Raw genomic sequence first — 11,290 nt, forward strand, 5'->3', positions numbered from 1 at the left:
ACGGAGGGGGCGTGGTTACCCGCTGAGGGGGCGTGGTCACCACTCAGGGCTATGCTTGCCTACGGAGGGGGCGTGGTCACTCACGAAGGGGCGTGGTGAACCACCGAGGGGCGTGGCCAGCCATGAAGGAGGCGTGGCCAGCCAGATAGAGGGCGGGGCCAGCAGTCGGGGCAGTGCTCATCTATTGAGGGGGCGTGGTCACTCGACGAGGGGCGTGGCCACCCACTGAGGGGGCGTGGTGAACCACAGAGGGGGCGTGGCCACCACCCCGGGCTATGCTCGCCTATGGAGGGGGCGTGGCCACCCGCTGAGGGGGCGTGGCCTCCTTCTAACGCCGTGCGGTGGCACTGATGGGGCGTGGCCACGCAGGGGGCGTGTCCCCGGGGGGGAACCGGAACCGGAACCTGAACCGGAAGCGGAAGCGGAAGCGTCGCCATGGAGCCCGGCAGCGCAGCCATGGCGGCGGCCGGCTGCTGCCTGCGGCCGTTCTCCTGCGAGCAGGGGCTGCTCTCGCGGCCCGACGGCTCCGCCGCCTTCGTGCAGGGTCCGTGGGGCTCCGGGGAGGGGTTCCCCGGGGTTTTTTTCGGGGCCCCGGTGGCAGCTCCGTCCCCTCTGTGTCCCCCTTCCCGCAGGTGACACCTCGGTGCTGGCCGGGCTGTACGGCCCCGCGGAGGTGCGGGGCTCAAAGGAGAGCCCCGAGAGGGCGACGCTGGAGGTGCTGCTGCGCCCCAAGGTGGGGCTGCCAGGTGGGGGCCGCCTGGGGGAGATGGGGGCGGGGCCGGGCTCTGAGGGGCGGGGAGGGGGCGAGGGGGGGGGGGGTCTGGGAGTACTCAGAGGGTTCCTGAGGAACGGGGGGGTAACGGGGGGAGCCCTGAGGGGGGGCTATGGGGGTCTAGGGGGCTCCAGCGGTGCTCAGAGGGCTCCGGGGGTGCTCAAAGGGGTCTGGGGGTGCTCAGGGGGATCCTGAGGGGCGGGGGGATAACGGTGGGAGCCCTGAGGAGGGCTACAGGGGGGCTTAGGGGGCTCCTGGGGTGTTCAGGGGCCTCTGGGGATGCTCGGAGGGATTTGGGGGTGCCCAGGGGGCTTCTGGGGGACAGGGGGGTAACAGGGGGAGCCCTGAGGAATCCTACGGGGGGGATTAGGGGGCTCTGGGGATGCTCAGAGGGGTTTGGGGGTGCTCAGGGGGCTCCCGAGGGGCAGGGGGGGTAATGGGGGGAGCCCTGAGAAGGGCTTCGGGGGCTCTGGGAATGTTCAGAGGGGTCTGGGGGCACTCGGAGGGCTTCAGGGGTGGTCAAAGGGCTCCCAAGGGATGTGGGGGTGCAGGGGAGAGCCCTAAGGAGGGTTCTGGGGGTGCTCCGAGGGGTCTGGGGGTGCTCAGGGGGCTTCTGAGGGATGTGGGGGTACCGGGGGGAGGGCCTGAGGAGGGCTCCAGAGGCGATCAGAAGCCTCCGGGTGCCAGAGCTCGGGGATGGGTTCCCCAGAGAGGTTTTGGGGTCTCCTTCTTTGGAGATACCCAAACCCCACCTGGGTCTCATCCAGCACAAGGTGCTCTGGGTGCTCCTGGGATTCTTGCCTCCCCCCCCCAGCCCTATTTAACCCCCCCCCCCATCCCTCCCGCAGGCGTCGGTGAGCGCAGCCGGGAGCAGCTCCTCCGGCAGACGTGCGAGGCCGTGGTCCTGGGGGCTCTGCACCCCCGCACCGCCATCACCCTCGTGCTGCAGGTGCTCAGCGACGCCGGCTCCGTATCCTTGGGGATCAGGTGGTGGTGGGGGGGCTGAGTTTTTTGGGGTGTTTCTGTTGGTTTTTCCTCTCCCCCTGTTCCTTGACAACCCCCCCAGCTCCTCTCCTGCTGCCTGAACGCCGCCTGCATGGGGCTGCTGGATGCAGGGCTGCCCCTCTCGGCCCTCTTCTGCGGTGTCACCTGCGCCCTCGACGCCCAGGGCGCCATCGTCCTCGACCCCACAACCCGGCAGGAGCAGGTGAGCCCCGGGGGGGCCCCCCCTGAGCCCCGGGACCCCCACCCCAACCCCGCTGACCCCCCCCCCCCTCCTCCCCAGGAGGCTCGCGCCGTCCTCACCTTTGCCATCGACAGCACGGAAAAGAAAGTGCTGATGGCCACCACCAGAGGCAGCTGCTCCGTGGAGGAGGTGAGGGGCTCGGGGACCCTTTTTTAGGGCTGGGGGGTTGAAAAATCCCCCCTACTCCAGCCCCCCGCTGCTCTTTAATTTCTTTATTTCCTCCCCCTGCAGATGCAGCAGTGCCTTGTGGCCGCCCAGCGTGCCGCCGACACCATCTTCCAGTTCTACCGGGACTCTGCCCGCCGGAGATACTCCAAATCCTGACCCTTTTTTATTTTTTCTACCTTTTAGAATTATTTGTTTTATAAATATTACAAAATTCGGACTGAGTCGAGACCTCATTTATGACAATGCCAACCATTTTCTCGACACGAATTACCACTCCATACATAACACCTGCCTGGGGGGTCGTCCACCTGTGTCTGCCCCTCGCACAGCCCCTCCAGCAGCTTCCAGGCGCTGCCTGTCCACGGGGGAAGGTGGCAGTGTCACTGTCACGCCCCCCCCCGTGTCACCACCCCCGTCGTTGTCATCCTGTGCCCCCCCCCTCACCGGCGTGGGGGGCTCTGGGCAACACTGGGGGGCACTGGGAGGGTGCTGGGGGGCTCTGAGCAATACTGGGGGGGCACAGGGAGAGTACTGAAGGTCCATAGGCATTACTGGGGGGCACTGGGAGGGTGCTGGGGACTCTAAGCAATATTGGGAGGCACTGGGTGGGTTAACCACTTGCAAGACACCTCTAGATACAGGCACAGCCAGGGATTTGGAAGCTTTTAGAGGGTTCCAGGGATTCGGAAGCTCTTTGAAGGTTCCAGGATGGGTCAGCTGAAAAGGGACCCATAACAGGAACTTGGAAGATTGGGTCTACTCCTGGAGATCTGAAGGTTAGGCTTGTTACAAATGAAGTCTGAACTCGATCTGAATTTAGTAATATTTATAAAAGGGGTAATATTTAAATATTTATAGAAATATTTACAAATAGTAATATTTACAAAAGGGTTTTGGGGACTGCTGCGGGGCTAGCAGCACCACAGCAGTCGAAATCGCCGTCCTGACATTGCGGCCCTCTGTTCTGCTCAGGAGGGAGTCGCTTATGACAGTAACCCTTCTCTTTTTCTTGATGGAGGTGGTCGTGATACTGGGGAAGGCTGACTTGCCCTAGAAAACCCCTCCAACCTGGATGGACCTTCATGCACATCATCGTTTGTGTGTCCATTAGTTCCAGAGTCTGTTGTTTCAGGGCACCTGAAAGGAAGGTGAGGTAGGCAAGGAGGGGTTCGCCTGCTGCCCCGAGCAGATCTCAACTTCCATCCCTTCGTCACTGAGATCCACTCCTTCTGCCTGACGGACAGAGGGTAGGGGATCCTCCATTTCCTCTGCTGTGTCTGCCTGACGCATCTGTCCCAGGGCTGGCAGAGTACAGTTCAACCTTCTCCGACTCCCTGGTGCTCCTCAGCCTGCCCACCTCCTCCCGAAGCTCTGCCAGGAGGCTGAGCAGTTCTTCTACCTGGGCGCACCTACCACAGGTGGACTCACCACTGCCCTCAGATCCTGACAGAACACACGCGCACACCCTGCAGCCTGAGACCTGGACACGAGGAAACGGCCTCGAGTTGTGCCAGGGGACATTTAGATGGGATGTCAGGAAGAATTTCTTCATGGAAAGGGTGGAACCGGCTGCCCAGGGCACTGCTGGAGTCCCCAGGCCTGGAGCTATTAAAGAAATGCGTGGACTTGGCGCTAAGCGCCGTGGTTTTGTGGTGGGCCTGGTAGTGTTAGCTGACGCTTGGCCTTGAGCTGAAGGCCCTTTTCCAAGCGCAAGGGTTCTGTGACTCTTTCATTGGTTGAGTAGGCGCCATGCAGTATTCACAGGGCCCAGGGAAAAGACGTCCTTGGTGGCCTCCGAGTTAGCTCAGCGTCATGGCACCGAGTCACTTTGAAGGAGCTGCTGGAATAATGAGACAACAGCCTAGTTCTATTAAAATATATATTGCTCTTTTGAGGACTGCTGCGGGGCTAGCAGCACCACAGCAGTGGAAATCTCCGTCCTGACGTTGCGTTATGCCTTGACGTCAGGATCAGGGTGGTTTGAATGGCCAGGGAACGGACCATGGGTTCCGGGTCGCTGTCTGAAGGCTGGAGGGCTGCAAAAGAAAGAAGAGCAGAGATGAAAACCCACTCCTTGCAGAGATCCCCAGGCATCCCCTGCAGACCATGCCAGCCCCACTTGACTCTTCCCCAGGCCAGGAAGAGGCAGTTTCATCTCCACTTCGTCCTGGTTGCGTGCTCTACAACAGGCTCCCACCTTCTGTCAGCCTTACTGCCCTTTCCCCTGACTCTTCCTCAGGGACACTCAACCCCTTCAGCGGCACTGCCCAGCTCCAGGCTGGGAGGCCATTCCCTGACACCACAGGCCACCCCGTCTCCTCTCCCTCGTTCCTATGCCTGCATTGCTCCTCCGCCCTCCTCAGCATTTCCCTGGAGCAGGGCAAGGCACGGGGGCCTCTGCCGCTGTCCCCCCAGCCCTAGCACACCCCCCACTGCCCTCACTCACCGCTGAGGATTTCATTCAGCTTCTCCTCGCTCTGGTCCTTGCAGTAGCGCGCAGCAAGACCTAGACACAGAGATCCCATCAGAGCCCCGCTCCCCAGCACGCTCCCAGCAGCGCAGCCCCTGGCCTGGCCAGCCAGGCTGTGCCCCCTGCTGCACCCTGGAGCAAGGGCCCAGTCGGGGGGCTCTGGGGGCAACAGGGCTGTGCCTCACTGCCAGGGCAGTGCCTGGGGCTGCCAAAGGCTGCCCCGAGAGGGACCCAGGGGCTGGGCTCACCAATGAATCTGACGGCCTCAAGTCGCAAAAGGGTCTGCGTGTCCTGCAGGTAGGGCTGGCTCTGCTGCAGGTATTCTTCTACTCTGCCTCTGTCCTGCTGCAGCTGGAGAGAGAGAGAACGCAAGGTCACGGGGCTTGCACAGCCTCTCCAGGGTCTCCTCCAGCATCCTGGGGGCAGGGAGGGCAGAGGGGCCTGCAGAAGAGCCCCCTGGGGCTCTGTGCTGGCAGGAAGGGAGCGAGGATGCGGCTGCAGGCAGCGGGCTCTGGCCGGGCACGTTTGCCCAGCTGGGGCAAACCAAGTTGGGTCCTTACCAAGCACTCCCCGATCCTCCACGTCTGTTCTGTCATGGCCAAGCGCTTGAGCTCTTTGCGTCGCAGAAACTCTGCAGCCGTGGCGAGAGCTTCCCCAGAGGCCTGCGGAGCAGCAGAGGTTGGGAGGTAGCACCACAGCCTTGGGAAGGAGACCCTCTGTCCCCTCCTCTTGGCAGGGCTGCGAGCCTTTCCCAGCGCGTTATGGGAGGCTGTGGTGGGGGACAGCGTGCACTGGGTTCAGTGGCCAAGGCAAGGCCACGGGACGGCCACCATCGGAGGCAGCTCACGCTGCCGGCCAGAGATCCCCCAGAGCAACCCTGTGGTGTCCACACAGCCTTGCCCACGTCCCCCTCTCCCCTGCTCAGCTCTGAGATCTGTACCTTTGCTACACTCTCACTCTGGTCTTTCATACGAAAGAAGAGTGGGAGAAGGCTCCTGTGCACGCTCCTCTTCATTTCCTTCTTCCTTTGCCGCAGCACAGCCTCCGTCACGGCTTGGAAGAGGCAGATGGAGTGCTCCCGCACCTGGCTGGACTCCTGGCAGGGAGGAGGACAGGAGGAATTTCAGCATTAGCGTGGCTGCTGTGAAGGGAGCTCACAGAACTGTGAGATGCTTCAGCGCTGGATCCTTCCCAGAGGAGCTGCTCGGGGCAGCTGCAAGGCCTGGTGCCCGTGAAGGGCAACGCAATCGGTTGCCATCGCAGGCTGCCCGCCAGCCACCCCACTTTCGCCACCAGCAGCACCAGCCATGCCCAAGCAGAGCTCCCCAGCGCCTGGGCTGACGAGGAGACTGGGAAGGCCCTGCCTGAGTGCTGCCCACAGGGCCGGGCTGAAGGGCAGCCCTCGTTACAGGGGGCCCAGCTGCGGGCTCGGGCTCCCGCAGCACACTTACGTGGTCAAAGAGTGGCAGGAGCTTCTCAGCCAGCTGCAGAGCCGGGCCACTGGCCTTGCTCCTCTCCACATGAGCCATCATGTTTCTCAGGACACGCAGGGCCTTGAGCATGACGTCTGTGTTGGGGTCCTGCAGGGCCTCCGCGATGTCTGGCAGCACGACCTGAAGTTTTCTTGCCTGTAGGAAAGACACCATTTCCCTTCCGTGAGGCAGTGAGAGACCACCCTGGGCAAAGGGCTCTGGCTCCTGAGGACCAGCCTCCTGCCTTGCTTCCTGGCAGCGGGGAGGGACGGGAGGGCAGAAGAGCAAAGCCCCAGGCTGCCACCATGGCTTTGCTTGACGATGGCCCGCTCACCTTCTCAGGGCTCTCTGACACGGTGCAGAGCCCTTTCAGAACCATCAAGCGCATCGCTGGGCTTGGGTGCTTCAGGTAGCTCTGGAGGTGCACTGGGTTACCAAACTCCTCCTCAGAAATGTGATTCTGGGCCAGCATCTGCAAGAAAGAGCAGTGAGAGCCTGGCAGGGCCTGCAGGGCTCCCTGCAGCCTCTTCTTCTCCCACCTTTGGGCAGGGATGGGGCAGCGCCAGCTGGCACCAAAGAGGCACCAGGCGCGGGGAGCTACGGGGGCTTGCCGGCCCCAGGGACCATGCGTCCGTACGTCCTGCGGGAGCTGGCAGTTTGGGGGTAGATGGGCACAGGGCTGTGCCTGTGTGCCTGAAGGGGCACACGTAGCCCTGCTGGGAGCAGGGTTTCATCTGGGAACTCACAGCCAAGCGACGGATGCAGGTGTCTTCGGTGACTTCGGTGCACCAGTTGCACAGTGGCAAGTCTTCAATCATGGCGTTTAAAACCTTCTCCAAGGTCCTCGGCATGGCCAGGATCACCTCCCACGTGCCCAGGTCAGTGCTGCAAGCCCAGAATACTCTGTCAGTGAGGCTGCCTCAGCCGCAGGGCCACAAACTGGGCCAGCCCCAGAGGAGCCAGGCTGTCCTGCAGCCCCTGTGACTTGGGGAGCACTGAGGGCCCAGCCTGGGCAAGCAGGAGGGGGCTGAGCTGGTGTTCCCTGGGGGCAGGGGGACTCTGGGCTGCCTTGGACAGCTGGGCTGCTGCAGCCCTGGCTGGCCCAGTGGGGCTGGAACACATTGGTGGGAAGGAGGGCTGTGCTCCCTGGGGATGTCCTGCTCTTTGCCATGGCTCTGGCAAGCAGAGAGTCTCCAGGTGCATCTCCCGACACGGAACAAGCCCTCAAGGATGTCAAGGCCAGGACCTGTCACATGGCGGAGAGAACTGCAGCAGGTTCTTGACTACTTCCTTGGACATCAAGTTGGTCAGCTTGAGAAGCAGGGAGTCCAGGCACTGCCGCGCCGATGCCGTGTGGATGCTGCCCAGGTTTTTCCTGATGCACTCCATGATCGTTGGCACCTTGGGGGACAAAGTGGGAATGGTGTTGCCAGCAGACTGCAGCCATTTCCACAGCTGCCACTCAAACTTTGGCCCCTTCCATTGCTCTCTGCTGGCTTCACGTGGCTTCTGGAGCCCAAGAGACCCCGATGTGCGAGGGAGGCAGGGAGGGAGGCAGGGAAGGAGAGAGGAACAACGCCTGGAAGAGCTCAAGGGCAGGGCCATGGCCACAGGCCACTTACATCTGTCAGCCAGTAGCCTGCTTCCTCCAAGACTGCTTCCAGCACTCTGCAGGCCCCCTCCTTGTCATGGGTGCTGGAGTCTGGTAAAGCTTCGAGGGCTGTGAGAATGATGTCCAGCCTCTCATCAGAGAAGAGGTATCCTCCAAACGCCTGTGGGAAGAAGGAGGAGCGAAGACATGCCTCACTGAGTGTCCCAAGGGTGCTGCTTAGCTGAGCAGCAAGGGCAGCTCCGGAGAGAGGGCCCCTGGGGGAAGGGGTGAGGATGGGGCATATGGGGCCAGAGTGCTGGCCCTGCAGGTAACCAGGGCTTGCTGGTGGCCAGGAGGGCTGGAGCTGCTGCCGGGACACAGGGGAGCAGCCTTCGCATAGCCCCAGCCTGGGGACAAGAGGAACCCTCTCACCAGGGCGAGTGAGGCCGTGCCAGCCCCACCGGTTCTGGACCCCTTTGCTCACACGAGATGCCTGCTGATGCTGCGGACGAGATCCCCAGCAAGGCCAGAGCTCATTACCTTGGCAGTTTCACAGGGAGTTGATGATATATAAAATGGAAATCTTGTATCCTTCAATATATTGCGGCGGCGCTCATAATTTTCCATTTCATCTGTCTGTAAGCATTCTAAACAGTGAGAAACAGCGAAGAGTCAGTAGGGAAGAGCATCTTTGCCAACAAGCTTGCCAAAAGGTGAAAAGCACTTTCACTAGGAATGGCTGAGGAGGGAGGCTCATGGCGAGGAGGGTGATGGGCAGGGATGTAAAGCACAAGGTGAGGAGTGCTGGGAGCAAGAGGGACCTCAGGGATGATGCAGAAGGAGGAGAAGCAATGGCGCTGGGTGCCGCGGGGGTAGCAGCGTGTCACAGACCCCCTTCTGCTCGGGGTCAGGATGTGCAGGAAGCCCCCTGACACCTGCCTTTAAGACGGCAGGGAGCAAACAGTCAGGGAGAATTCTGGAGGGCGTCACCATCCCTGGTGATGCACGGCTGGCTCTGCTGTTCACTCCTCGGGGAAGATGCGGTTTGGGAAGTGCTCATCGATTGATGGCTTAGACTGGGGGAGACCACAAAACAGCGTGGTAGGTGATCTGGGGAGGGTTGGGAAGGACAGCAGCAGAGAACTGCTCCTGGACGGCAGGTGAGCGTCCAGCTTCTGCGGAAAACGATAGCCAGAATGCTGCGGGAAGCTGCTGTGAGGAGCAGAGGAGGTCAGGGAACCTGGCAGAATTCCGTGGGCAGCCTCCACCAAGCACAAGAACAATCCTTCACAATACTCGGGGAGAACAGGCAGACAAACCAGCAGATGTCTGCGTGCAGACGGACGCTGCCCACCACACCTTCTTACCTCTTCCTTCTGTGACGATTTTGTAGAAGCAAAAAAGAGCATTCAAGGTTGCGCGTCCGAAGGAATCATCGCTATTGCTGAAAATTAAGAGGTGGCCCAGCAGCTGTCCCAGGATGGGGATGTAGAGCTCTCTGGAGTCATTGTGGCCGCACTTGTATTGTTCATAGTCATCTGGGTCCTGGGTGAGGAAGGGAGGAGAGACAAAGGGCTTAGTGGAGGCAGAGCCAGCCCCTGAGATAGCAGGGCCTGGGGAGGGAAGAGCAGGGGCAAAGGGGGGACGAAGACCCTCGCTTCACAGTGCTGAGGCACTCACGTGCATCCAGGTTTGCCTCGCAGGCACCCCTGAGTGGCAGGATGCTCTGGGATGCAGGAAAGGGTGGAGGGTTCCTTGTGCCTTACCTTGGTCACAAAATACCTGTCGATGAAATTACCCAGCCTCTCAATCCTCGTCACAGCTCTCTCACGCACAGCTGGGTTTTTGGAGTGGGCAAAGTCCAGCAGCGCCTGCGAGGAGAGAAGTTGCTGGGTTGACAGTGGTCTGCAAATGTGACCTGAGAGGATTCTTTGGAAATTCTTTGCAAATGCCAAACCTCCAAGATACTCTGCAACTCTATGCTGACACTGGTGTTGGGACAGTTGCGTACGAAGGCCGCCAGCATGAGGTCCAAGGCATTCATAGTCTGCAGGGAGGACAGAAGATCATCAAATTATTTCTGTGGCCCTTCTCACCCCCAGGAGCTGGCTCTGAGCCCCTCTGGAGTTCAGGGGTGGCTTTGGGGCTAAAAAGCCGCTGCGTGCAGACCTCCTGCAGCACGGGATCATGCCCGGGAAGGGGAAGGGGTGAGGCTGGGAAAGCAAATCTGGGCCCCGGCCCTGCACTGGTCTCTGGTTGTGTCAGCACGGGGAAGCAAGGCAGCAGCTCAGCAGGACTGGGGGTGCCGGTACCTCACCCAGCACATACCTCAGTGTAGAGCGCTCTTTCTGTCCCTGGCACATCCGGCTCCGGAGGCAGAAAGAAGATGCTCTTGCAGCACACGTTCAGGAGACTCTCCTTTTTGTCATGCAGTGCTGTTGGTACGGTGTTGCTGAAGGAGAGAGAGAGAGGAGCCTGTTGGACGCAGTGCCTCGAGGCTTATGAAGGAGGACACGGACCTCCCTTGGCCAGGCATCCCTGGGAGGGATGGGCAGCCTCCCTGCCAGCTTCAGGGCCACCAGGACATTGCCCTGGGGCTGTGCTGGCCCAACCAGGGGCTGGGCACGTACCTGAGGACGGTGACAGTCTCCATGGCCTTCTGCCAGAATTCTGTGCGCAAGCTGTCCACGGGCTCCTTTTCCAGCAGCGCCTGCAGAGCACAAGCAGGATGAGACCTTGGAGCGGCCGGCACCCAGCAGCAGCAGAGCCAGCGCTGCCCCAGCCCTCGCCTCCCAGGGGGCCGGTGCCGGGGGGCCTGTCCCCTTCCCCAACCCGCTGCGCATCCTCTCACCATGATGTTCTCCACCAGCTTATGTTTGCAGCAGAAGCCATGCAAGTTCATCGGCACACCCTTCTCTGTGACAGTTAAGCACAGATCGCAGATTTTGCTGAGGAACAGCATCTTCTGCTCCTCGTCGTCCTGGCAGCCACAAAGACACCAACAGAGCATTAGGGGGACACCCACGGCCAGCAGGACCAAAGCCTTGAGGGGTCTGGGGCTGTGTGGGACCCCTGGAGGGCAGCGCCAGGAGCACAGCTGCGATGCAGGCGGCTGCCATTACCTTTTCTGTGCCTCTGACATACGCCCTGATGAATTCCACGGCCCAGTCTCTGCACAGTTTCCATGCCTTACCTGGAAAGGAGGAAAGCAAAGAGTGCTGCAGAGAGGGGCTGAATGCAGGGGTGAGGAGAGGAAGGGTCCCAGCCCCAGAAGGACGTGGGGAGGCCGCGGGGATGCCCAGAGGCTGCAGCAGCTCCGCTGGGAAGAGAGGCTGAGGGAGCTGGGCTTGTGGAGCCTGGAGAAGGCTGCGGGGGGACCTCGCTGCGGCCTCCCCGTGCCCAAAGGGGCCTCCAGGAAAGCTGGGGGGGAATCTTCATCATGGGCTGCAGCGACAGGACAAGGGGTGACGGCTTTAACCTCAAAGAGGGCAGGTTTCTTTTGGACAGGCAGGGATTCCTCTCCTTCACGCCCAGGGCAGTGAGGCCTTGGCGCAGGCTGCGGTGCCCCCTC

At 61.3% G+C, this 11,290-nt stretch overlaps 2 protein-coding genes across 2 annotated transcripts; one reads left to right on the forward strand and one right to left on the reverse strand.

Annotated features, from left to right (window-relative positions):
- The first annotated feature begins 26 nt into the window (after positions 1-26).
- Positions 27-2,400, forward strand: EXOSC5 (exosome component 5). Its single transcript, XM_084501939.1, has 6 exons — positions 27-544; positions 633-746; positions 1,621-1,742; positions 1,839-1,979; positions 2,058-2,147; positions 2,250-2,400. Exons 1-6 carry the CDS (start codon positions 436-438, stop codon positions 2,340-2,342), a joined length of 669 nt encoding a protein of 222 aa, XP_084358065.1. The 5' UTR covers positions 27-435; the 3' UTR covers positions 2,343-2,400.
- Positions 2,401-4,710: 2,310 nt separating this feature from the next.
- On the reverse strand, positions 4,711-6,898 carry LOC311425950 (maestro heat-like repeat-containing protein family member 7; the record flags this gene model as incomplete). Its single annotated transcript, XM_084502017.1, has 7 exons — positions 6,875-6,898; positions 6,463-6,600; positions 6,108-6,284; positions 5,597-5,752; positions 5,217-5,318; positions 4,905-5,007; positions 4,711-4,781 (listed from the first exon to the last, which is right to left on the reverse strand). The coding sequence occupies exons 2-7, from the start codon at positions 6,598-6,600 to the stop codon at positions 4,711-4,713; spliced, it is 747 nt and encodes a 248-aa protein (XP_084358143.1). The 5' UTR covers positions 6,875-6,898.
- Positions 6,899-11,290: the final 4,392 nt, after the last annotated feature.

Source organism: Aythya ferina, assembly GCF_964211825.1.
Source record: "Aythya ferina genome assembly, chromosome: 35".
Classification (NCBI taxonomy): Eukaryota; Metazoa; Chordata; class Aves; order Anseriformes; family Anatidae; genus Aythya; species Aythya ferina.

Excerpts from the sequence above, each read along its gene's own strand:
- EXOSC5 (XM_084501939.1), top strand. The coding sequence starts at position 436 with ATGGAGCCCGGCAGCGCAGCCATGGCGGCGGCCGGCTGCTGCCTGCGG. Across the intron at positions 545-632 it reads CTCCGCCGCCTTCGTGCAGG|GTGACACCTCGGTGCTGGCC; the intron begins GTCCGTGGGGCT and ends CCCTTCCCGCAG. Across the intron at positions 2,148-2,249 it reads GCAGCTGCTCCGTGGAGGAG|ATGCAGCAGTGCCTTGTGGC; the intron begins GTGAGGGGCTCG and ends CTCCCCCTGCAG.